At 38.8% G+C, this 26996-nt stretch overlaps 1 protein-coding gene and 1 non-coding gene across 9 annotated transcripts in view; one reads left to right on the forward strand and one right to left on the reverse strand.

Moving 5' to 3' along the window:
* The window catches only part of APC (APC regulator of WNT signaling pathway), a 133214-nt gene that overhangs the window by 17020 nt on the left and 89198 nt on the right, over nucleotides 1–26996 (reverse strand). For 2 of the 8 annotated variants that reach the window (XM_069595248.1, XM_069595247.1), the window contains 6 exons: nucleotides 25321–25404; nucleotides 19233–19337; nucleotides 9315–9413; nucleotides 6761–6998; nucleotides 4951–5046; nucleotides 3596–3649 (listed from right to left, as the gene is read on the reverse strand). In XM_069595248.1, coding sequence (XP_069451349.1) covers nucleotides 3596–3649; nucleotides 4951–5046; nucleotides 6761–6998; nucleotides 9315–9413; nucleotides 19233–19337; nucleotides 25321–25404 — 676 coding nt within the window. Of the gene's footprint in view, nucleotides 1–3595; nucleotides 3650–4950; nucleotides 5047–6760; nucleotides 7140–9314; nucleotides 9414–19232; nucleotides 19338–25320; nucleotides 25405–26996 lie in introns of all 8 variants that reach the window. The other 6 variants (XM_069595244.1, XM_069595243.1, XM_069595250.1 and 3 more) reach the window with 3 other exon arrangements.
* TRNAS-GGA (transfer RNA serine (anticodon GGA)) lies at nucleotides 1819–1890 on the forward strand. The gene has a single exon. It is a non-coding gene; the product is annotated as a tRNA-Ser (tRNA).

A 26996-nucleotide genomic window follows, 5' to 3' on the forward strand; every position in this document is an offset into this window, starting at 1 on the left:
TTACACTCTATTTACTGTAATACGCTGCATCCTGTCACGGAAGAAGAAGACTATATTCCACTATTAGGCCCTCCTGAATGTAAGCAGAAAAAGGTAACTTCATTACTAGGACTGTCACACACTATGGCCTAATTACTTTAATATATTTTTACCTCCAAAATAATTTTTAGTATCATTAGGAATACTAAAACTTCTAAGTGAAATAGTGCAGGAAGCAAAGCTTATTTTTGTTTTTTATGAAAAAGAATTACTTGTTCAACTTATTACTAAGCTGAATAGAACCATTTTTATGGTTTTTCTTTTTAAATTCTTATTTTTCTTTGATACACACAAGTGTCAAATACCAGTTCTAGGATTTAGTATCTTCTTTCCCCTTGATTCTCACCACTGGGTATACTTAACAATGTCCACAGTGGTCAACAGTAGGAAGGCAAGGAGGAAAATGAAGGGAAAGGAAAGGGAAAGACAGAAAGGAAGGGGTAGTGGAAAGACAACACAAAACAGAAGGACAAAAGGTGAAGCAAAATGGTGCAGGAGTGAATAAAAAGAAAAATAAAAATGCATATGGAAGTTACTCAAAATGTTACTCGTCGTCAATATAATCATCATGAAACTGGAGATCCTGTTAGCTAAGACAGAAAAAGAGACGGTGAATATAAACAGGTAATTCTTGGATACTGTAAGTCTAAACTGTCAGGTCATTAATCTAAAAGAGGATCTGTACATTCGTCATTTTTGTAAATAATCTAGAAGGATCAGTATGCAGAGTAATCAGCAAGTCTGCAAAACAGACCAAGTTCAATTCTGGGTCAAGAATGCCAAGCCAGGGATTTAACTCTTGGAACATTTGTGTGAATCTTTATAACTGGCACCAATGACAGTTAAGTCTGAATGTAGGTAAATAAAAATTAATTTGGTTAAGGAAAATTCAAACCATATTTAGGAAGATTTTCCTCCATCCACCCATCATGATGGGAAAGATAAACAGCCCATGAACAAAACAGCCCATGAACAAAACAGCCAATGTCTTTATGGAGCTTACAGATTAGCACAGAGCGCCACTGAACAGCTAATTTAAATGTCATGACTGTGTAGAAGCACGGGGCGTGATAACAGGCAAACCTAATGTAGACTGGAAGGATCAAGAAAATGGCTGAGGAATTAAGGTTTAGCTTGAGACTTAAAGATGAATGACCATCTAAGAAGGGCAGAGGAGACACAGTAAGGAAGCATTTCAAGCAGATAAAAGAGCACGTGTAAGGGCTGCTGGGCCTGAGACATTAAAATACAGCAACAAGGAGGGACTACAAAAATGCCAGGTAATACAAGACTTTGTGTACCTCACCAAGGATTTAATGCAGGAGAAAAGAATAATCAGACGTATGTTCTAAACAGATTCCTATGATTAAGGCTATTGAAATGATTACGATGGGAAGTAGGGAGTCAAGTAAGACAAACTATAGGAGACTAGCAGTGAAGAAAGAGGCTTTGCTTGTGCTGGGGATAAAAAGATTAGCAGTGGTGTAAGATGTATTTAAGAGCCAGAATTAAAGCAGTTGGCAGATATAGGGGACAGGAACAGAGTCCAAGGTGTCTTCTAAGATTTTGGCTTCAGCAAGTGGGTTGACGGGAAGGCTACTGTCTGAGAAAAGGAACCCTGGTCAAGAGACAGTTTTGCGGATGGAGGAGACAGACTCAGTTTCTGTCAGTTGAGTCAGAAATGTCTGAAAAATCATCTCGGTGAAAATGCTGGAGGAGCAGTATGAAAATGTGTGTAAATCTCAGGAGAGGGAACGTGGATTATGATGTGAGTTGGCTTCCCTGGTGGCTCAGAGGTTAAAGCGTCTGCCTGGAATGCAGGAGACCCGGGTTCGATCCCTGGGTCGGGAAGATCCCCTGGAGAAGGCAATGGCAACCCACTCCAGTACTCTTGCCTGGATAATCCCATGGAGGGAGGAGCCTGGTACGCTACAGTCCATGGGGTCGCCAAGAGTCGGACACGACTGAGCGACTTTACTTACTTTGAAAAACACTGTCAGGGAAGCCATGTAGCAGAGCTTATAGCCTAGGGAGAGTGAACGGAAGAAAGCCTCGTACAGAGCTTCAGAAAGGCCCACCCCTTAATCCTTCAGCAAAGGAGGAGGGCCTAGAGTCTTGACTAGGAAACAGGCCTGGGAGTCACTGCTGACTTATCTTGAGGATTATAAAGCGGACTGTCAAAGCCATACAGAGCACACTCTGCTTCACGGCTACACAAAATCCTGCCCAGTACAGCAGCATCTGTGACACTATTCTAAGACAGTAACGTGCAATAATCTCAAGAACCTCCCAAGAAGGCCCTTGACTACTTTTGTGTGGGAAAACCAAAAATCTTAGGACTTGACTCTGAAAAAGAACCTGATTAATGCCAATAAAATGATGAAGAATGTGCTAATGAAAAAAGAACATTCAATAAAACTTAGTGTATTAGATAAAATAGAGAGACCCTTTATGATTTCCAGGAGTTAAAAAAAAACAAAACAAAAACCTCCAGTGAAGGCAAAGAATCTATACACTTTAAAAATGGATTCACAAAAATATGATGTGAATTCATGACAGATAGGAAAAAAATTGGTTGCCCTAAGAAATACTAGGATGTTTCAAGGTAATGTAAAGGTCATGAGCACATCCTTCCACATTTTATTGGTGTCTGTGTTAGAGAACAGTGGTCCAGATGAACCAAATATTATCGCGTATGGTATCTCATAACCTTATTGATAGTAGACGATCAATGTCTACAGGTGATATTTACCAAAATCCTTAAACTTATCAAAACAAGACAGTAGAAAGATGACAGAATTTTAAGAAAAGTGTATTACTTTTCTTTTACTTGGTTTAGATAGTCACCATTAGCATGAAATACCTCATTCTAAAATAAGTAGGGCTCAGCAACAATATTCTATATATTGGTAGTTTCACAAAGTTTCCTGATCCTAAGAATCACCTGGGCCACTTACTGGATTTGATTCCTAGGTTCCCTGCTCTGGAGATTCTATTTTCCTAAGCTTGCTTACCATGGGCCAGAGAAGTACACATTCTGACCACTGGCCCTGGTGAGCATCATCGTCTAGTCTGGAAACACCAATGCATATTAACCACGCGTTCCTTGAAAATCAGGACCACACCTTAATCCTTTCTGTATCTAGTGCCTAGCGCGGTTTCTAGGATGGAGCTGGAAATTAATAAATGTGTACATTCCTGGTATTATAGTCTAAAACTTGCAAACTATAGTCTAATAGTTGCAAACTTAAATGACCCCAACAGTTGTAGAATTTTCTTGCATCTACAAAAGACAGTCCTAGCTGACTGGGCTTAGGAATTTTTCTTCATCTACTTGGGACTCAGTAGATGAAGTCCCTATCTGACAGTGAGGGATAGTTTCCTCCCGTCCCTCACTGTCAGATCCCTTGTGCTACCTGACTGTATCTATCCACAGTCTACACACCTTGTCCCTTCTTTGGCTCCAACGCAAAGTCAGAGGCTAGGAGTGAAAAGGTAATCCCCTGCGGCTACATCCCCACAGTCACACCCCCAGAGGCCCCGTCCTGCTCCTCACCTGAAAGCCCCTGCCCTAGCTCCTGGGATGAAATGCCCCGGGTAGCCTTCCTACCTGAAGAAGGAAGAGGAACAAATACTGAGTCTAGATTTCACTTGGAAATTCAGATAATTAATGTGGGTCAGTCCTAGTCTACAGTTCACTGGAACACAGGGACATTTAGGAAAAACATTTGAAGGAGCTTAAAACTGGATTCGTTTTCCTGTTTGTTCATTATTTCCCCCATTATTACGAGTGTTAAGAACAAACAAACAAAAAAAACCACCCAAACTTGAGATTTCACCAATGCTGGATTGTACTGAGGAGGGGAGAACTCAGAAGTGCATACTCAATTTCACAGGAACCTGGGGAATAAGGAAAGAGAATCAGGTGGGCTAGGGCCTGTGGGGAGAAAAGTACAGCTGGGGGCAGGTGGAGACCAAGTATACACAGCCTCCCAAAGTGACGATCTGAAGGAGACAGCACTCATTTTCAGCCGTTCAGCTTCTCTGTGTTTTAAGAGACTCATGACTTTGTCACTTTAAAGATAAATGATGAATGAAAATGGTAAGTGTGGCAGGGACACAAAGTGGGGCTGGAATGAAAGGCAACGTACACAGCACAAAAAGCAAGGGCACAGCTACACTAAGATGGAGACGCAGTGCATGCTTCTTGCTTGTGGCTCAACTAGAGCGATCCAGGTTCACATGGGATGGCTCAGCATGATGCAACTTATAAAAACCACATGTGCAAAATGAACCTAGAAATCAAAGAGAAACCATCACATGAACAATGGGGGCCACAGAGGCAGGTTTTATAAGGTTCAGAGTACGTGAGAACACATACTAAGAGTAATCCTTCCAAATCAACGGAATGTTTTCTAACGTAAATTAGAGAATAATGCTCTTCCATTATTGATGAGTCTCAGAGATACCAACCACACTGCTTATCGTGAAAATTCAGTAAAGTACGGATAACCATGAAGATAAATGAGAGTCTTAATAATAATTCCTTCCTGTGTCTATCAGAAGTGACTGAGTTCAAGGATAATTACAAAGCTCCATATCATCACATCTCAAAACGATTCAAATTACCCTCCCACCGACTGTCACCCAGGGTCTACCTTGACAATATTGGCAAGAGTGGCCCATTTATTTATTTTTGCCCATCTCTGGCTAAGATTTTAAGAACCCAAGTTAGGTTATAAAAGGGTAGCAGTTTCTGTCACTTAGGACATTGTCTTCTCTGGAAGCCAGAGTCACTTGCTACAAGGAGGAAGCAGACTGTAAATAAGTTAGTGGCCTTGTACACTAATTCAACAATGACGAAAAGTCTTCAGGATCCTTCTATGGCATTAAGAAACATTTTTATCTTACCAAGTTCATTCATTGCATGTCTATGCTCTTCATCAAACGAAAGTTTCATTAGAACACACACAGCAGGACAGATCTGATGTTCAACAGGAGCTGGCACTGAAAAATAAAATCGACATAAACCATAATGCTTTGTTTTCTCAAAGTAGTGATGTTTATTATATCTAAAAAATACTCCGAGTTTGCTGATATACTTCTCATGCATGGTAGCTTAGTGAATCAACAAGCATTTGCTGAAAAGATGAATCAATACTACACACACTGAAAGGAAAATATAGGTAAAGCGCTTTTTTGGTTCCATAAAAATGGTTACCTCTCATCAGCCTTTGACCAAGTCTGTTGGACTAACTCCCATGTAGGTTTATGCTATAATTCAACTAATAACTTAAAAATAATATTGGTTATTTGAAATAATAAAAACATTTTAGTATAAAACTATTTACTTATAATCTTTATTTTCAACTGAAAGGCACATGGCTGTATAGAAATGTATAGAGAAACCTAGTACAACTCTAGTAGAGAAAGCTTATTATATAGATACCACATAGTAAATAAAAATTTAAAGGGAAAGCGTCTAAGAAAATGTCCTTGCACATTTAACATTGTGCATAAAGTTTCAAAACTGTTACTTGAAATAAAAATTTAAAAACCAATCTATTTTTCAGAAGTAATCATATTTGTTCTATTTGACTTTTCTGAGGACAGGTATTAAGAGCACACAATACAAGTCATTACATGATTGTGGACAGCCAAAGAAAACGATCCATAAAGATAATGTTCTCCCAGTAAAGCAACTTATTAATTCTCCCTAGCCCTAGGACAAACAGAAAGGACATTTCTGTGATATTCTTATTGTTGAAAAATGTTTAATTTGTAATAAATTCACCTTTGTACCTAACCCTAAGAGAAATCTACTGAATCTTTATAGATCAAGTTCTCATCATCAGTCTTTCTCCTGCTCCCCCAATCGAGATACTGATTCGATAGTCCTTTGTTGTGTGTATGTCTATGTGTGGGTTCTTAGCAGGTGAAAGGAGGTCTTACCTTATATTCTTACTGCTTTTGGTTCTTCCTGTAGGAATGAAGCAAGTTATCTCCCCAAGGGTCCCAGCTCCCATGATCCCTGCTCCTGGGGGAGAGGGTTTCTCCCTGAGAGAAGAGCTGGGTGGCTGATCACCCCAGCAACTGGGGCCCCAAGGCCTGAAGACAGATGGGGCAGTGAGAAGAACACTGGGCTGAGAGGCAGGAGGTCTGGCCCCTGATCCTAGATCCACTACCCACCACCTATCTGTGAAGCCACAGGCAAATCTTTTAGCCTCTCTGAACCTCAGTCTCTTCATCTGTAAAATGAAGATGATAATATCTTCCCTTCCTACTTCACAAGGTTGTTGTAAGGATCAAATAACGGATATAACACAGCTCTGCGTCCACTGAGTAAAGTGATGTGCGAATATGAGAGAACGGCTTGGTCACTCACAGCTGAAGGAACTTACGTAAAGTCACCTTCCTGAGCTTAATCTCGAGAGAAGGAGAACATAATCGCTCAAGTTCTTTCTATATCAACTACGCTATGAGTGTTTAAGTCTACTTGGATTTTCTGTTCTTTTCTGGTTGCACTGTAGGACACACAACGTTTTCCTTTGCTAGTTTTTTTCCTAGGCAAACAGAGAAATTAAGCTTTGAACTGTGTGAGCAGTGTAGGCAGCTAATATGAATTTCCCACTCTGATCCACAAAGACACCATCCTAATTAAAAGCTGTTCATTTCAAAACCTTTCACATTTGCTTCGCCACATGCACCGTATGGAGCGTACTTGGATTTCTGTCCTGGTCCAGGCCTTGCTCGTGGGCTTCCTGCCACTCCCAGCAGGCTTCGCAGTACGCGCGTATCTGCTCCAAAAGATGGAGGACTCGGATCTCACGCCTGCCCCTCTTGTCATCGGGCTGTGAGTGGACGATGCTGTGGAGCGCTGCGCTGGCCCTGGCCCGAGCCTCCTTACTGCCCCGGGAATTTCCCAGCAGCACAGAGTCCTTGTCATTGCCATGTAAAAGCTGGATGAGGAGAGGAAGACATCCAGACTGTCGCATGGATATACAGCTGTCCTGGGAGCTAGACATAGCTAGCAAAGTTCGCGACATATCATCCTTATCATGAGTACCAAGCATTGACAACAATGAATACACCATTTCCACCTGTGGGCCAAATGAGTTTAGAAACAAAATTATGACTTTAATAGCCAAAAGCCAACACTAATGAAGTGACGAATGGGATATTAATTGCAATTCAAACAAAACCCGAAACAAAAACAAAGACTTCTTTCCAGGATGAAGTTAATGAGTGTTATTTCAAAATCTATATGCTATAATCATCAGCATTGTCTTGCTTATAAGTAAATATTAGTAGCGGTAGTATACAGTCATAAGGAGACAGTAGGTTCTTGCATACCTAAGCTGCTATTGTCTGGATCAGTGGGTGATAATCCGTTATTATAACGAACAATCAGCCGATTTCCCTCTCTCTCTCACATCTCCCCCACCCACCACACACACACATACCTAACGACACCCACAGAGTAAGAGATGTGGTTTACCTAAAATTCTTTACACAATTAAAAACTTTATTTTTTAAAATCTACAACCATAATCAATAAAGAGAAAATATTTTTTAGCAATTGCTATTTACTAAGTACTAGTTTTCAGCAATTGCTAACCCTTACCAGATTATAATATTCTTAAAATTACGATGTCTCCCTTATACATGTAAAAGTATTTTGTCATTAAAAAAATGCCCTGATCATATAGGGATACAAAGTCAATACTCTTATTCAATTTTTTTCTGAAGCAGCTGATAAGCATCATCACTCCCTTACTGTAAACTCTGAGAATTGGCTCAGGAGCAGACTAGAAACAGGAAGCAGCACCCAGTCATCCTGTCCTGTGATCAACCGCAGTTTTTTAAAGCAAGAGCTACTATACAAAAGTTGAGCTATTATAGAAATGCATCATATCTATAAATTAGTGGTTCCAAACCAGTGGCAACTTTAGCCACCTTGAAACTCTCCTGGCAATGTCTTGGAGAAATTTTTGGCCATCACACTTTGGGAGGAAACACTTTGGGCGTTCAGTGGGTGAAGACCGGGGATGCTGCTAAACACCCTACAATGCAACGAGCAATCATCCAGCCAATAATGCCGAGGCTGAAAAACTCTACTCTAAAAGTGCATACACACTACTCTTAGATTTGAAAGTTTTATTAGAAAGGCAGTCTGCCTTCCTAATGAAAAAAAAAAAGGCTTTCAAATTCTGACTCCACTATTTGCAAGTGAGCTGTGTGATACAACCAAGTTATCGGAGTTCTCTGAGGTCCAGCTGTCTCAGTTGCAAAATGGAATAATTTACCTAGTAGGGTTTTCTTTGTGAAGATTAAAAAAAGTAACACATGTATAGGACAGTAACTGGCATTCAAAAATGTAGTAAGGTCTTAATATTATCATGCATAAATCATTCCAAAAGCAAATGGTATTCAAGCTGCCAGTTTTCAAGTAACAGTACTCTTAAATATTAAAGGTTTTCTTTATAGTAAAAACTACTCATTGATGTTGGACAGATTGGGGTGGAATTCTAATTTAATTACCATCTTTTTGGCTTCAGTATTCTCATTCAAAAGAGGGGCAAGAATAATACATTCAAAGGGATTTTGAAGAGATCAGAGATAGTAAAAGTACAACTTTTAGCAGTTACTGGCACACTAGTGATCCCAAGTAGTAACTACTGTGAGTTATTAAAAGGATTAAGCTTTATATTAATAATATCACTGCTACTCTAAAATTCGTTTCTTAAATCGACATTAGTCCCATAATGCTTTTCCTCAGAGCCATTATATTACTAAAGTAAAGAAAGAGTATGTGGAATATGCTATGAAAACAAGGAAGTATTTAGATGTGACAGAAAATATACTGTTTAAAAAACAGTTCCTGTGCTCCAAATGTTCTGATTCAAAGGAGGCAGACACAGACTGCATGGGTAGGCAAGAGGGCCCTGGAAATCAGAAAATGTTTTGGAAAGAAGGAAAGCCCAATTAGAGTTCTGAAGGCTGGCGAGGACTCTGACGGTCGTCTTGCAGCGGGGTGGGAAGTGGAGGGGTGCACCACTGCAGACAGGGCACCAAGGCAGAAAGGGGAAGAGGGCTTGGGGGAGCAAGCCAGCTTGGGCTGGACCTTAGGATACTTGCAGAGAATGGGCTGTCATTTCTTTAAGAGACCGTGATGATGGAAACAAAAGAATTCTTTAGCTAAGTTTAAGAGAAGAATGAAGAATGTTTTAATAAAGTACTCAGAGTTCTAGCAACAAGACTTTATAATCTATTACCTTGGTTCCCAGATGACTCGTCAGCCTTCGAGGAGCAGAGTGTGTGCTACTAGAACTCAAAACACTGGCTGTTTCATGGTCTATTCGTGTCGTTGAACCCTAGAAATTAAGCAAATTATAGACAGTATAATTTAGATGATAGATACATGTAGCTACCTTCATGTTAAGATACTCCAAATGAACTGTCTTTAGGGTAAATAGCTAAATATACCATTAAAGTGTGAACATTTCTAACTGCTCAAAATGAGTATTTTTATGTATTGAGTAGAATTTAGAGAATCACTAAAGGAAAAAAAAAAACACTGTTGCAAAAGACAAAGTACCAAACACTGAAGAAATTCTAAGAGTAATATTCTTTCCCAAATCAAAAGGCATGAAACCACATTCAGTTAAATATAAATTGGTTGGTAGAAAGCTCCATTGAGTGATGAAAGGCTCTGAATTACCACAAAACTAACTGAATTGGGTACAGTCCAAGTTCTCCAGGAGCTGAGAGCAGAGAGAAGACTGCTTGAAACTACTATTGGAGAAAGACATGAAAAAATAAATAACTCACGAGACGTCTAAAGGGACTAATACAGGGAGCAAGTTAGAAGATGATATAGGCAGAACACTCTTTGACATAAATAGTGGCAATATTTTTTTGGATCTGTCTCCTAAGACAAAATAAATAAAAGTAAAAATAAACAAATGGAACCCAACTAAACTTAAAAGCTGCTGCATGGCAATGGAAATCAGAGACAAAACAAAAAGACAAACTAGAGAATGGGAGAAAATATTTGCAAATGATGTGAGCAACAAGGAATTAAAATCCAAAGTATTTAAATAGCTTGTAAGACTCAATGTCAAAAAAATGAAAAACCCAATCAAAAAATGTGCAGAAGACCTGAATAGACATTTCTCTAAAGAAGACACATAGGCACAAGAAAAGATGCTCAATATCACCATTTATTACAGAAATACAAATTGAAACAAGATACCATTCTCATGGCTGCCAGAATAACTATTATTAAAAAAAAGTTTTAAGAGAAAAATACATTTATAAATATAATTGTAGGAAAAAACTGTAAATGTGAAACTCACTTAACTGTATATTTAAAATAGGTATACTTTACTATATGTTACTCTTTCCTCAATAAAGTTGATTTTTAAGAAGTCATAGCTTGAGAGGTCTTGTTTGTTTCCCCAATTAAAAGCATGAAGACCTACCTATTCATACACACACTGGGAAGTCTAGGGTTAGATTAAGGAAACTGGAACAGAGTCCCAGACAGGCTACCCTTTCTAGGCTCCACTCCTTCTGCAGGTCTGGACGCTTTATGCTGATTAATCTTCTAGGGGTATTTCTCAATTAGAAGCAGCAGGGTAGCACCCTCGGGGCAGGAGAAGGGGCAGAGCAGAAAGACACCTCCTTCCACTGTCACCGGCTACCGTGTGCTTCTGTCACGGTACTTCAGTTCACACGCACGCAAACAACAGACATTCACTGAGCTGCTGCTCCTTTCTTCAGGTCAGTTCAGTTCAGTTTAGTTGCTCAATCACGTCTGACTCTTTGCGACCCCGTGGACTGTAGCACGCCAGGCCTCCCTGTCCATCACCAACTCCCAGAGCTGGCTCAAACTCATTTTCAACGAGTCAGTGATGCCATCCAACCATATCATCTTCCGTCTTCCCCTTCTCCTCCTGCCCTCAATCTTTCCCAGCATCAGGGTCTTTTCAAATGAGTCAGTTCTTCACATCAGGTGGCCAAAGTGTTGGATTTTCAGCTTCAGCATCAGTCCTTCCAATGAATATTCAGGACTGATTTCCTTTAGGATGGACTGGTTGGATCTCCTTGCAGTCCAAAGGACCCTCAAGAGTCTTCTCCAACACCACAGTTCAAAAGCATCAAGTCTTCGGTGCTCAGCTTTCTTTACAGTCCAACTCTCACATCCATACATGATTACTGGAAAAACCATAGCTCTGACTAGACGGACCTTTGCTGGCAAAGCAATATCTCTGTTTTTTAATATGCTGTCTAGGCTGGTCATAACTTTTCTTCCAAGGAGCAAGTGTCTTTTAATTTCATGGCTGCACTCACCATCTGCAATGATTTTGGAGCCCCCCAAAATAAAGTCTCTCACTGTTTCCATTGTTTTCCCATCTATTTGCCATGAAGTGATGGGACTGGAGGCCATGATCTTAGTTTTCTGAATGTTGGGAGTTTAAAGCCAACTTTTTCACTCTCCTTTTTCACTTTTATCAACAGGCTCTTTACTTCTTCTTTTCTTTCTGCCATAAGGGTGGTGTCGTCTGCGTATCTGAGGTTATTGATATTTCTCCTGGCAATCTTGATTCCAGCTTGTGCTTTATCCAGCCCAGCGTTTCTCATGATGTACTCTGCATGTAAGTTAAATAAGCAGGGTGACAGTATACAGGCCTTGACGTACTCTTTTCCCGATTTTGAACCAGTCTGTCGTTCCATGTCCAGTTCTAACTGTTGCTTTTTGACCTATATACAGATTTCTCAGGAGGCAGGTAAGGTGGTCTGGTATTCCCATCTCCTGAAGAATTTTCCACAGTTTGTTGTGATCCACACAGTCAAAGGCTTTGGTGTAGTCAATAAAGCAGATGTTTTTCTGGAACTCTCTTGCTTTTTCGATGATCCAACGAATGTTGGCATTTTGATCTCTGGTTCCTCTGCCTTTTCTAAATCCAGCTTGAACATCTAGAAGTTCACAGTTCACGTCCTGTTGAAGCCTGGCTTGGAGAATTTTGAGCATTACTTTGCTAGCATGTGAGATGAGTGCAACTGTGCGGTTGTTTGAGCATTCTTTGGGATTTCCTTTGTTAGGGATTGAAATGAAAACTGAACTTTTCCAGTCCTGTTTGGCCACTGCTGAGTTTTCCAAATTTGCTGGCATACTGAGTGCAGCATTTTCACAGCATCATCTTTTAGAATTTGAAATAGCTCAACTGGGATTCCATCACCTCCACTAGCTTTGTTCGTAGTGATGCTTCCTGAGGCCCACTTGACTTCTCATTCCAGGATGTCTGGCTCTAGGTGAGTGATCACGCCACTGTGGTTATCTGGGTCATGAGGATCTTTTGTGTACAGCTCTTCTGTGTAATTATGCCACCTATTCTTAGTATCTTCTGCTTCTGTTACATCCATACCATTTCTGTCCTTTCTTGGCGCAATGCTAGTCTCTAGGAACATAAGTGAATAAGACATCCACACCCTCACTGCATACAGTCTAGACAGGTCGCTCAACATACACAGTGAAAATACACAGTGCTTTGACAGAGCCCAGGTGTACGCACGGGAACGGCGTGTACTCAGTGTGGGATTACAGAGTACAGTGCTGTCTGATTTTGAATGACAAAGAGGTGTTTAGTTAAAAAGGGAGGGTTGCCACATGGCAGCTCAGATGAGGCAGAGGCCATAAGCACAGGTCAGAAAGAATGTGTGTGTGTGTGAGAGAGAGAGAGAGAGAGAGAGAGAGAGAGAGACAGACAGACAGACAGACAGACAGAGACAGAGACAGACAGGGAGAGAGAAACTGACTGACGGACTTGGAGATTAAGAGGTTCTTCTGATTGCATTTAAGAAGATGGAGTTGAGGGACCAAGGCTCAAGATAAAGAGAGCAGGTGGGAGGCTTTTACTGAAATTTTGGGGAAGGGCTGCTTTTGATCTATAGGAGGGAATGAATGACTCCTTATCCTGAAGCAAGCATACTGTCTTTAAGGATATCTAAATACTCTGACTGTTTCTGGTAGTGAGGATGTAACACAACCTGTAAGGATCCTCGTCTTCTAGAATTCACCACCTTATGAACTACCCCTGTGTTTAAATGTGAGCTAGATTTAGTGAAAGGCTTTTAGTGAACAGACTGCTGTAGATATGAGGAGAAGTCACTTTCAAGATAAGTTATAAGTTTACAAAGACTGTGGCTCCCATCCTGGACACCCTCTCTTGTTCTTCTCTGAGGGATGCCAGATACTACACTATGAACTGCTCTTTGTAGAGGCCTTGGTGGCAAGAAATGATACCACTGGCAGACAGCCTGGAGACCTGAGGCCTGCTAACAGTCATATGGTGAGCTCAGAAGCAGATCCTCCCCTCATCAAATCTTGAAATGACTGAGGCCCCAGCCAACACGGTGACCACAGCCTATGAGAGACCCTGAACCAGAGGCACTCAGCTAAGCTGCACCAGGATTCCTGATCTACAGAGACAATAAATGGTTGCCGATTTAAGCTGCTAAATTTGTCATGCAGCAACAGATAACTAATATATTGTTTGAAACAGAAGAGAAAGAAGAGGTTATATTATGAAGCAAGGAAAAACCCATGTCTACGTTGAAACATGTTCTGACATTCATTTCAGTGTAGACATCAAATCACCTTTAAGCTTCAGACTTAGTATCTTTCTATACAGATTCTTGATTTTGGGACACTCTCCACTCTGCTCTCCCAAACTGTCTAGCTAGAAACCCAGAAGGATTTATTATAAGGAGATTCCTAGAGAACGTTCCCATACCCATACTACCTATAAGCCAGAACTCGAGTCTTGAGAATCTTTCCTGGGCCTTTGTCTTATGATGAAGTCTGCACCATCATCCTTCAGAGGGACCAGAGAAGCAGTAACCTGTAAGAAACGGTTATTGTTGTTCAGTTGCCAAGTCATGTCTGACTCTTTGTGACCCCATGGACTGCAGCATGCCAGGCTTCCCTGCACTTCACTATCTCCTGGAGTTTACTCAAACTCATGTCCTTTGGGTTGGTGATGCCATCCAACTATCTCATCCTCCTCTGCCCCCTTCTCCTCTTGCCCTCAATCTTTCCCGGCATCAGGCTCTTTTTCAATGACTCGCCTCTTTGCATCAGGTGGCCAAAGTATTGGAGCTTCCAGATCAGTTCTTCCAATGAATATTCAGGGTTGATTTCATTTATGATTTGTTTGATCTCCCTGTAGTCCACGGGACTCTCAAGAGTCCTCTCCAACACCACAGTTCAAAAGCATCAGTTCTTCAGTGCTCAGCCTTCTTTACGGTCCAACTCTCACATCCATATATGACTACTAGAAAAACCATAGCTTGACTAGATGGACCTTTGTTGGCAAAGTGATGTCTCTGCTTTTTAATATGCTATCTAGGTTGGCCATAGCTTTTCTTCCAAGGAGCAAGTGTCTTTTAATTTCATGGCTGCAGTCACCATCTGCAGTGATTTTGGAACCCAAGAAAATAACATCTGCCACTGTTCCCACTTTCCCTCCATCTATTTGCCATGCAATGACAAGACAGGACGCCATGATCTTCATTTTTTGAATGTTGAATTTTAAGCCAGCTTTTTCACTCTCCTCTTTCACCCTCATCCAGCGGTTCTTTAGTTCCTCTTCACTTTTTGCCATTAGAGTGGTGTCATCTGCAAATCTGAGGTTGCTGATATTCCTTCTAACAATCTTGATTCCAGCTTGGGAGTCTTCTAGCCTTGGATTTCACATGATGTACTCATGTAAGTTAAATAAGCAGGGTGACAATATACAGGCTTGATGTACTCCTTTCCAGATTTTGAACCAGTCTGTTGTTCCATGTCTGGTTCTAACTGTTGCTTCTGACCTGCACCTCCTTTTCGCACACATTAGAATCAAGCACCTCTCTATTTTCTGGTCCTCCTCTATCCACCCTTCAATCCCCACTGCCATCATGGGCACTCAAATGAGTGCCGAAGGTCCCAAGAAGGACTATGCCTGGCAGCTCGAGCAGCACAGCTGGGACACGGTCAATGTCAACCACATCTGCTGGGTAAAATCCCCTCTTCTATCAGGCTCACTTAAGGAAGTGACTCAAAAATAGCATTTTTCTGAGAAAACAAAACAAAACAAAGTGACTCTAAAAAGTTTACCATAGAGGTAGCAACAGCCTCCAACTCACTGTGAAACTGTGTAAGAGGGGAAGGAGCGAAAGAAGCAAGCACCCTCCCCACCTTGCCATTTTTCATACAGATGGTGCATCGAAGTGGTCCAACGGTAGACAAAGAGAAGTTTCTCTTGTTAAAGTGCTACAGCTAATTCTATAACCCTCAGTGAATCAGTGAGGCTAGACATTAAGTACAAGTGCTGTTAATATCACAAAAAGAGGGCCCACCAGACGTTATGTGCTTCCTGGTGGAAGACCACTATGCTACCTATGAAAGTCTCGGCCATAGAATGAGGGCCTGAGACCAAATCTGATCACATCTCTAGAGCCAAATACCAATTTACAGGGAATACAGAAGACAAAGAGAGCGGTCAAACCTCACCATGCAGATGTTCCCAGCAAAATTCAGACTATGGAAAATTTGAGAAGACAAATAACTTTGGTTATTCAACAAATATATAGCAAAAATCTAAGAGACAAAGAAGAAACCTATAGATTAAAAGAAACTTCAAAGACACACTAACCAATCTCTGTGCATGAACTTTATCTGGCCCTTGTGTCAAATAAATTTAAAAACTATGACATTTACGAAACAACTGCAAATTTGAATACTGACTAGTTATCTGATGCTACTGAGGAATTACTATTAGTTTCTTTGGGAGCATAATAATGGCACAATAGTTAGGTATTCTATAGTGTCCTCTGTCTACAGGACTGCTTTAGCAATTCTGGGCCTTTTGTGGTTCCATGTATATCTTAGTATTATTTGTTCTAGTTCTGTGAAAAATGTCATAGGCATTTAAATGTCATCTGCATTAAATCTGCAGACTGCTTTGGGACTTCAGATAATACTACTAAGCTACAGTAATCAAAACAGCATGGTACTTGTACAAAAACATGACAGACAGACACACAGACCGAAAGTACAGAATAAAGAGCCCAGAACTAAACCCACATACCTACAGTCAATTAATCCTTGACAAAGGAGGTGAGAATACACAATGGAGAAAAGAATCTTTTCAGCAAGTGACACTAGGAAAGCTGGGCAGCCACATGTCAATCAATGATGTTAGAACACACCCTCACCCCATAAACAAACAAGCCAAAAAAAAACCCTCTCAAATTGTTTCAAAGACCTCTATATATAAGACATGATACCATAAAACTTCTGGAAGAAAACACAGGCAAATAGCCTCATAGTCTCAAATTATGCAATATTCTCTTAGATCAGTCTTCCAAGGGAAAACAAATAAAAGCAAAAATAAACCAATGGGACCTAGTCAAACTTAAAAGATTTTTTACAATAAAGAAAACTATCAACAAAACAGAAACACAGCCTACAGACTGGGAGAAAATATTTGCAAGTGATGTGACTGACAGTCAATATCCAAAATGTACAAACAGCTCACACAACTCAGTATAAAAAAAAATAATAAATAAATAAATAAATAAATAAATACAACAAAATCAAAGGATGGACAGAAGACCTAAACAGACATTCCTTCAAAAGAGACATACAGATAGCCAACAAATCATGAAAAGACGCTCAACATCACTGATTACTGAGAAATTCAAATTAAAAATGGCCACCATCAAAGCAAAAAGTCTGGAAAGAATGTGGAGAAAAGGAAACCCTCCTACACTATTAGTGGGAATATAAATTGGTACAGCCACAATGAAAAACAGTATGGAGGCTTCTTAAAAAACTAAAAATAGAGTTACCACATAATCCAGCAATGTCACTCCTGGGCATAAATCCAAAAAAGATGAAAACTCTAATCTGAAAAGATAAATGCACCCCAATGTTCACAGCAACATATTTATAATAACCAAGACATGGAAAGAACCCAAGTACCCGTCAACAGATGATGGTTTAAGAAGATACAATGGTTTAAGAAGTCACAAAAAAGAATGAAATATTGCCACTTGCAGCAACATGGATGGAGCTAAAGGACCAAGGGACGCCAACAAAGGATTTTACCAGGAGGGGGATTTACTCGTGAAAGATCATCCTGGCAGAGTAGTTGTGGGCAGGAAACCAGGCAAGGTACAGTGCGCTTCCTTCCACACAGTGGTAGAGATAAGGGTGCTAGGGTAGGGGCTTTGATGGATCATATTACTACGATCCTGAGAAAGTCAGACAGATTATTTTCATTTCTGTTAGTGTGAATTGTTTTTGTCTCTGGAGCAAATAACAAAAGAAATGAACAAACCCCACGAGTCTGTCATGTGTGTCAGTCCTACTAAGATGGGTAAAGGGTTCTGGCACAACTGAATCAGTCTCACAGATACACCACTTATCTACGTAGGATCTGGGAGCTGCCGTAGCAACGTTAATGTGATCTTGGTTTCTGTCTTCTAAGTTTGTTATGATTTTATGGCACACTAAAGTCTTACATTTTTAGATGAAACCTATCGTTCTTTTACGGTTTCCTACTCACTTCATGATGATAAAAATTCTATCCTTACTTTCTTATCTTTTAATATTTTTAATTGTTTTCATTAGGGGGACTTCCCTGGTGGTTCAGTGATTTAAGAATCTGCCTTCTAATGCACGGGATGTGAGTTTGACCCGTGGTCTGGGAACGAAGATCCCACATGCTGCAAGGCAACTAAGCCCGAGGGCCACAACTACTGGGCCTGCACGGTGCAACAGAAGATCCTGCGTGGCACAGTGAAGGTCTCACGTGCCGTGACTAAGACACGACGCAGGCAAATGAGTAAACTGTTTTTTAAAGTTTTCATTTTCGACATTAAATCTAATATATTTAGAGTTAAATTTGATATAAGAAGTGAGATAGGAATTCAATTAAAAAAATAAATATCCAGCTTATTGGCTAGGTGAGGCTTTAAAGGATATAATAATTGAAATATGACCCAAAGCAATAATAGTGGGTCTTAATCCTAAAGCAAAAAAAAAAAAAAATTTTGTCAAGAAGACAGAAATTCTTTCTACATATGTGTAGGAACACACGATATTCCCAAAGAATTCCCTAAACAGTAGACAAAGAACCCGAATGTACTACTTAACTATAATTTCTTTTGCCCTAATTTACCCATCTGTAGAGTATTACCCAGCACAATGTGGACCAGTAATATTAAAATGAAGTATATTTTTGTTTAAACGTGGTAAATTTAAATATTAAGTATGAGGCATTTTAAGCTTTAAATTTTAATGAACTAATAGAACCATGTTCTTTCTAAATAAACAGTATCATTAAAAGTAACCTATAGACACTAAAGGAATATTTTATATCAACAGTAAGAAAATCTCCTTAAAATCAACTTAGTTGAAACTGCATTTTAAAAAATCATTCATTTAAAACATAAAATATTGCTTGAAAAAATGTGGAGAATACAGAACATTCCAAAGAAAAATACTGTCATATTAGGATGCATTCCAATCAAACTCTAACGGAAAACTGACGGCAGCACAAGATAAAGTTCTACATTAAAAACAACGATCTTCCATAATTTTGCTGAAGATGATAATAGTAAATATGACCAGGGTATGTATTTACTTTTTAAATGGGCATTAGAATCATTTATTTCAATGCTGTGTTTATATAATCTTGCAATACAACTGAAGATGAGAATATTAACTCTTTATGATTTAGGAAAAAAACACATAACAATGTCTTAGAAAGAATGCCACAGAGAAAGAGCAAATCTATTCAATGCATGCAATAATAACTAGGTCAAATCACATATGACCAAAATGCAGCTTAGTATTTGTTTTTCAAAGAAACTCTACTCACATTAATCATTTTAGGCTAAAACAGAAACACATAATTTAGAGCTATAAAATATACTTGGAAATTTTGAAAGCATCATTGTTAAATATAATAAAGAAAAATGACATAGCATTTTAGTACTGAATTCTTCTGGAGATATCCATTTAGGACGAAGGAAACAGATAAGATTTATAGATTGTTGTGAGAATCATCTCACTCAGTATTTCTTTTTAAATATTTAAATAGTTAACCAGAAAAAAACTAATAGAATGATTCATTTACCTGGCCGCTTCCCGAGGCTGCCATGCTGGTTTCTGCCGCTCCTTGACCTTCATTCTGCCGCTCAGCTTCACGGGAGCCCGCTTCATGCTTGCTCTGAGACGACCTCTGTTAACATGGAGTTAACATCAGTACATACAAAAATGGTGCATGCTTTCTCAGCCCACAGCTTTCCTTCTTTCTTGCTTTAAAGCTCTGAATGCACATATAAATACAGGTTTACAAAAGCCTGGAACTGCACTTCGTACTTCATAACCTCCAGCAGGGTTGTCAGTTGACTATTTCGGTAAAAGGCAAGTGAAGTGTGTCCCTCGAGCAATAGAGCTGCACAAGACAAAGGATTTTCTGAGACTCACAGAAACACCATCCTCCACCAGCTGTGCTCACATCACTATCACGGACATAACCCAACTAGAACAAATAACTGTCTTTTCCGCAAGGTCACATGGTTCTGGTATTTAATAGAGCAGCAAATATAACAGTTACTACCTAAGCTTATAAATACCTTCTATGTAAGTATATTTATACACACATACATATATTTTTATATACATCTGCTAATAAAAGTCATATGAAACCAACAGATAAGCTCTTAGATTCTAATATGAATAAAACCAAAACCTTTCTAATGTAACCACCATCTGTTATGTAAAGTGAAAGGGCAAGATTATATCCAGTAAAAGCAGTCATTTCAAGACAGATTATAACCAATACAAAGCAGTCACTTTGAAAAATATCACCAAAGAATCAAAGAAATAATATAATCTATCAATCATCTTTTATAGAAACAATTACCAGTGTGCCTCCTCTAGGAAAATTATAGGCAAAATTAAAAATAACACATTAAAAAGTGTGACATAATAATGGAAAACTATATTACAGAGTGGCTTCCACTGGAATTTCTTTAAACATAAAGCACTCCTAGACCATTTAAAATGTGACTTAAAAATAATTTACATATACTATTTCCATCAATAAACAAGTGTAAGTTATACATAGGCAAAAGAGAGGTAGTCCCAATAATCCAGAAACAAGAAAATACAGTACCGTGGGAAAGTGACACTATAAAATTCAACAAAATCATCTAAAGAGAGAACACAAAGTCACTGAAGAGAAAAAAATGAATTAACGAGCACTAAATCCACAAAGATTTGACACTAACATCACTGAAGATGTCAATATAAAAGCAATTATTGAATATGCGCTATGCAATAGGGCTGGAGAATACAGCAGACAAAACCAGACATTGTTCAATGCTCTCTTCAAGATTCAGCCTAGTCAGGGATACTAGCAAATATTGAAAGAAACAACAATAAAGGGAAAAGCTTCGACAAGTACTCTGAGAAAAGGGCACAGGGTGCTTATAAAGACATATAACAGAGGGTCGTGAGACACTGTGGGAGGCTGGGAAGCGCTCTCTTAGGAAGCGTTGTTTGGACTGAGATCTAACATGAACAGGAGATCTGGGAAATGGGATATGGCAGAGGGTGAAGGAAACAGAGACCACACGCAAAGATTCAGGCAAATAGAGACCATGTGCCAAGGAGCTGGGACGGGAGGAACATGGCTTGCGCTAGGATATCAGCGAATTACAGTGTGAAGAGTAGAACGGAGAGATGGTTAAAAAAAGGAACTTACTGATTTTGTTGAATTTCAGTGTGATTCTCAGATGGCACTCATGGCCCTATATAACCAACACTAGTAATATAGTAATACTATAGGAAAAAGGTGCATGTATCCTGATTGTTTAAACTCAAATTTTAAATGGTCTAAGTAGGTGGGAAACAGAAGAGGTCAACTTGCAGACTCTGTATTAACGTAAGTGGGAGAAGATGGTCCTTTACACCCAGGGAAGCACTGATGTAGATAAAAGCAGTGGAGACAGAGGTCATCTGAAGGACTGCCAGACAGACTGGATACAGTGGAAGAAGAGGTGTGGGGTCACAGACTACTCTTCTCTTTCTTAGCTCACACAGCTGAACAATGCTGGTGCCATTCACAGAGACAGGTAACACTAAAGGAGAATGAGGGCTGGGAGGATGTGGGGGTCCCAAGGAGGACTCAGGAGGAGACCTTCGTTAATTATGCTTTGGGTATGTTGGATTTAAAATGCCTTTAAGACAATTCACTTTAAGTGTACAACTCAATGACTTTGAATAAACTTACCAAGAATCACCATACTTCAGTTTTAGACCATCTTCATCATTCTAAAAAGACCCTTCATGCTCATTTACAGGTAATCCCCATCCCCACTCACAGCTCCAAGTCACTATGACTCTACTTTGGAAACGTGTCTTTTCTGTGTATTTATTGTAGATGGAATACATGGACTTCCCAGTCTAGCTACTTTTACTCAGTGATGTTTTTGTGGCTCACCCCTGTTACAGTGTGTGTCAACAATTTGCTACTTTTAATTGCCAAATAGTATTACATTGTAATGGTATACATTTTATTTATTGATTCATCAGCTGATGCACTTTTGCATTTTTCTACTTTTGGGCTACTGTGAGTAATACTGCCATGAATATTCAAATTAAAGTCTCTGCGTGGACAAATGTGCTCATTTCTCTTAGACAGCTAGAAGTGGAACTGCTGCATTATATGGTAACTGTACGTTTAATACTTCAGGTAACTGCCAAACTTCCAAGTGGCTGACCATTCTACATTCCCATCAGCAACGTATGACGGCTTCTACTGATCCACATCCTTGCCAATGCTGATTATTTTCTTCATGACTACAGCCATCCTAGTGAGCATAGAGGGATACAGCATTATGGCTTTAACTTAATTTCCTTAATGACCAATGATGTTGAGCCTATTTTCATGTGCTTATTAGCCATTCCTCTGTATTCTTCTGGTGAAATGTATATTAAATCTTTAGCCCATCTGTAAGTTGGGTTGTCTCTTTATTAATGAGTTACAAGAGTATTCTGCATGGGATTTTAAAAACTATTTCTCACTGGCTATTTTCTAGAGATTATTAAACCATGCCACAATTTTCCTTATAGCTCCCACCTTTTGGGGCCCCTCTCCCCCAAATGTATACACTTGTCAGTAAATAACCTATTGGAAAGAATACAAAAGAAAGTGGTAGCACTGGTTGCCTCATGTACCCTTTTGGAACTTCTGAGATTTGAATCAAGTGCAATAGTTATATCATCTGAGTTATATTCTGCCTCTAGATCCTAAACCAGAGTTATTAGCAGGTAGGGCAAAGATAGTGTTATAAGATGCTTCATGGTGGATAAATTATTTGGCAGACATCTTTTCTTTTCTATACTGATGGGAACTAATTTATGAGTACCTGATCCCCAGTTTTCTCCATTTTCTAGCTTCTCTTTCTGATAGTAATAAAGAAATATCAAACAGCAAAATTAAAAAGTTTTCTTTCTTTCTTAAATAAGACATGACACCTTCTTTTAGTTTATATTCACTGAATAAATGTAACCACTTAAGGCTATGAAGAATATGGCCATTTTTATAACAAAAAGAAACAAGAACAGACTGTTACAGTGGTAGACAGTTGGTCCCCAAATCCAATGATATAAATGAAATCTTGAACAGATAAAAAACACAAACAAGCCCCCGACCTGCAATAAAACTATAACTGTGCTGACAACGAGGACTGTTATTAACAAATGACAACTTTTCTTAGGAATTTCTAGAGGCCAGAATGTTGGTAATATTTGGAAATGTACTGACAGTGAGTATATTATACCAGGCAAGTGATGACCAAAAGAAGCCCCGCGCAGCAATACTAACAGCAAAGGCCATTTCACACACAGAAAGGAGTCAGTCAAGCAGAAAAATAAATGTAAATACTGACTTAGAAATTAAGGAAAAAAAACCAACCCTGCTGATGCAGCCAGACAGTAAAAATTGGAACATAAGAAAGATGGTGAATAAAAACTAACTGTAACTAAAGAAGCTAGAAAAACAACAGCAAAAACTCAAAGCAGAAAAAATATATATAAAAAGAAAGTACAAATGCAGTGCTGCTCAGTAAAAAACAAAAGCTGCCTCTCTAAAAACAGTTTTAAAAATAGAGTATAGTGTTTTTGATCTAGAAACACACACACACACACACACAGATATACTACCCTGGAAACCCAAAGGGGCCATAATAACCAGAATGCCACATACAGCAATGCCAATGATGTTGAAAAAGGAGTAAAGAGACAGTTTTGTTTTACTTTGGAAGGAAAAAAATAGTCCTGAAGGGTTAACATTGCAAAATGGACACATTCTGTATATTACAAATATTCGGTTCACACTGACTTAAAACATCCAGGTTAAACTGCTTTTAACAATATGACTATTACACTGAACTCGACTACTTAGCAAATACACGTTTCTACATATTTCAAATTCCGATGTACTGAAGCCAAAGCTTCTAAGATATTTAAAAAGCAAAGCAATGGATGAAAAGTCTTAAAGACACTGTTTCCAAAAATTATACTTTTTAACATTAGAATTAGTTGTCTTCCCTGTGTATAAATGGGCCTGCACTAAGTTTCTGCCTCCAAACAGACCTATTCATTATCCGATCAGATTTTCCATGGATGGAATGTGCTGGTGATGAGTGTTGCTGCTGTTGTTTAGTTGCTACGTCCTGTCCGACTCTTTTGCAACCCCATGGACGGTAGTCCACCAGGTTTCTCTTTCTATAGGATTTCCCGGGCAAGAATACTGGAGTGGGTTGCCATTTCCTGCTCCGGGGAATCTTCCCGACACGGTGACAGAACCCGAGTCTCCTGTGTTGGCAGGCGGATTCTTTACCACAGAGCCACCTGGGAAACATGCCAAATTTGTTTCGCATACAAAAGTTTCTCTCACTGTAAAAGCTGTACAGTCACTATAAAAACATTACACAACTGGCCAAACTAGAAAACAAGGAGGTATTAACAATGGTTATCGGCCTTTTCATATTATTTCTGATACACTATGTTTATTTGTGCACATTAAAAGATGGGATCAAAGTGTACATACTATTTTGTATATCATAAACATTTAAAAATCTCAACAAGCACTCCATCATGTTTTTGGTAATTATATTTAGAATAAAGCACTAGGTTGCTGTTTCATTCTTTGCATTCTCTTCTTTTTTCCTGTATGATCTGGAATGTGAGTCTCAATCTGGCTGCACATTAGAAACTTTGCACTGATGTATCCCCAAATACTGAGCCAATTTTTCCTAGCAACAATTCTGTATTGTTCAATGTGGACTTTTAGTCAACACTTTTTGCTCTTATTGCATAGAGATAGGTCTTCCTGTAGGTGACTTAAGAAGCAAATACTTTATTTTCTCTGAGCCTCCCACATGCTGTTTTTCCCTATTCAGCAATAGTTCATTTAAGTTCCATGGAGGTTTTCCTTTTATTTGCCCATAAACAAGGTGAGAAGTGCCCAGATTCAGTGGCTATAAACAGACAGCTGAAGGGATGGTTTTTATATCCCACCCTTCTGTGCGGTGATCAAAACCAAATTTTAGCTGCAGAGCTGACAAACACGGTTTTAACCCCCCTTTTAATCCTCATATCCAGAAGCACCTACTGTAACCAATTCTGGAAACTTTCAGGACTCCACAGTGTAAAATGAGTTGCTTTGTGACCTACTAGTGCTCACTCCAGGGTCAACTCTGTACCATAATCTAAAAAATGATTTATCTGCTTTGCAGTTCTCCTAATTTCATTAATTGTCACCTTCCCTGGTATTTGTGCTTTTTCATTTTATCCTTTTACTGTCATTTTAATGAAGTTTGTAAAGTAAGCATAGATAAATGTATATGATCAATTTTTACTATGGACGACAGAAGGAGATAGCTTATTTACAAACTCAGTAGCCCTATATGTAAACAGATAACTGAAGTAAGGTTTCCATTTATGGCTCTTTCAGCTTTAATTGACTAAACATGAAGAAATCATAGTAGTATAGGTTTTTGGAATCTACTTAATTTAATGAAAAAGCTTATCAAATGTCTCAATTCTCTAGAACATCTATTTCAATGACACCGTGCTAACTGTACATATCTTCTCTTCTTAGAATAACCACCTATCATTACATCTGTAAACAAAATAGACAATTTACTAACCTCTGCTTCTGTTGCTTGGGACTGTAAAAGCTGTCGTATACGAAGTATGTCCTTTTCTATTTGTTGAATTCTGGTTATTCTTCGCTAAAATAAAATAAGTAACCAAATTAGGTCTATTTTTATTAAAAACATTAGTTCTTAATATTAATTTAACATTAACCATTCTATGGTTACCATTTAAAAGCTTAGGATTGTTCTTAGTGAAAATTAGATACATACATATATACATATTCATATACTGAGGACATCAGTGGATCAGTTCAACTTTTTAACATATCTAATGTTATAAAACAGATCTCTAGATTTAGGAAAACTGTACAAATGCAAGTCATGTATCTACTTGGACCATAAAGAAAGGTGAGTGCTGAAGAATTGATGCTTCTGAACTGTGGTGTTAGAGAAGACTCTTGAGAGTCCCTTGGACTGCAAGGAGATCCAACCAGTCCATCCTAAAGGAAATCAGTCCTGAATATTCACTGGAAGGACTGATGCTGAAGCTGAAACTCCAATACTTTGGCCATCTGATGTGAAGAGCCAAATCTCTGGAAAAGACCCTGATGCTGGGAAAGATTAAAGGCAGAAGAAGGGGACGACAGAGGATAAGATATGGTTAGATGGTATCATGGATTTCAACGGACATGAGTTTGAGCAAACTCAGGGAGACAGTGAAGGACGGGAAAGCCGGGCATGCCGCCGTTCAGAGTAGCAAAGAGTTGGACATGACTGAGCAACTGAACAACAAATGATACGTAACAGTGTGAAATTGGTATTTAAAAGCTGTTCTCAAAAACTATTAAAAAAAAAATTACATCTGAATTTAAACTTTTATATGAATTCAGATGTCAGTACAGTAAAATGGGTTTATATAAAGCATGGCATCCTGTAGAGAAAGAGCATCTGATTTTTTTTTAAGAAGCAACAGTATGTAAAAAATAATAATATTCCCCAAACTTATTCCTGTTACAGGTCAGCAGTACCTTTCAGAGTTAGCTTTCCCAAATACTTACTGCAGCTAAACATTATTCCCAACACTAAAAATCACAATGATGGTAAGAGTTACTGCTTCCCCCATATACTGAGATCTTCAAGTGAACACAAAGCAGTAACTACAGATCAAACAATGTGGAATTGAAAAATGTGGGAAATGTTTTCAAGTACACATGTTTTAAAAATAAGTACTGCTGATATTGTATCATCTTCTGCCATAATTCCATAGTTGACATTGTAACATTGGTATAAAAAACTGTATTGTAAGGGTAATTGTTTCAATGAGGAAAAAGTGTCAGAAACTGGATGGAGTCATTTCCAAACTTTTTATGATTATGGACCCATCAATGAAAGATTTTTGAGCACGTATACTTCAATAGATAATTAAAGTATTATAACGAACAGCTTTAAGTATATACAGCTAAAAAACTTACATACAAACTTACCCTTTGATCAAACATAGCTCTGTTTAAATACAATGTCCTTATGATTTTGTTGCCATAGCAGGAATGATTATTGTTGCTGCTTCATTATGATAAACAAACATGGAAAAGCTCAAAAAATTTGTGCTCACCGAAAAAGAAAACTTCCTCCCTCTGTCCCGCCTTTGTAACACTACAACTATTCTCTATCACGATTCTGAAAATAGTGAACCTAAGGTAAATAATATTCTCTAATTAAGACATTCT

This window comes from Ovis canadensis, chromosome 7, assembly GCF_042477335.2.
Source record: "Ovis canadensis isolate MfBH-ARS-UI-01 breed Bighorn chromosome 7, ARS-UI_OviCan_v2, whole genome shotgun sequence".
NCBI lineage: Eukaryota > Metazoa > Chordata > Mammalia > Artiodactyla > Bovidae > Ovis > Ovis canadensis.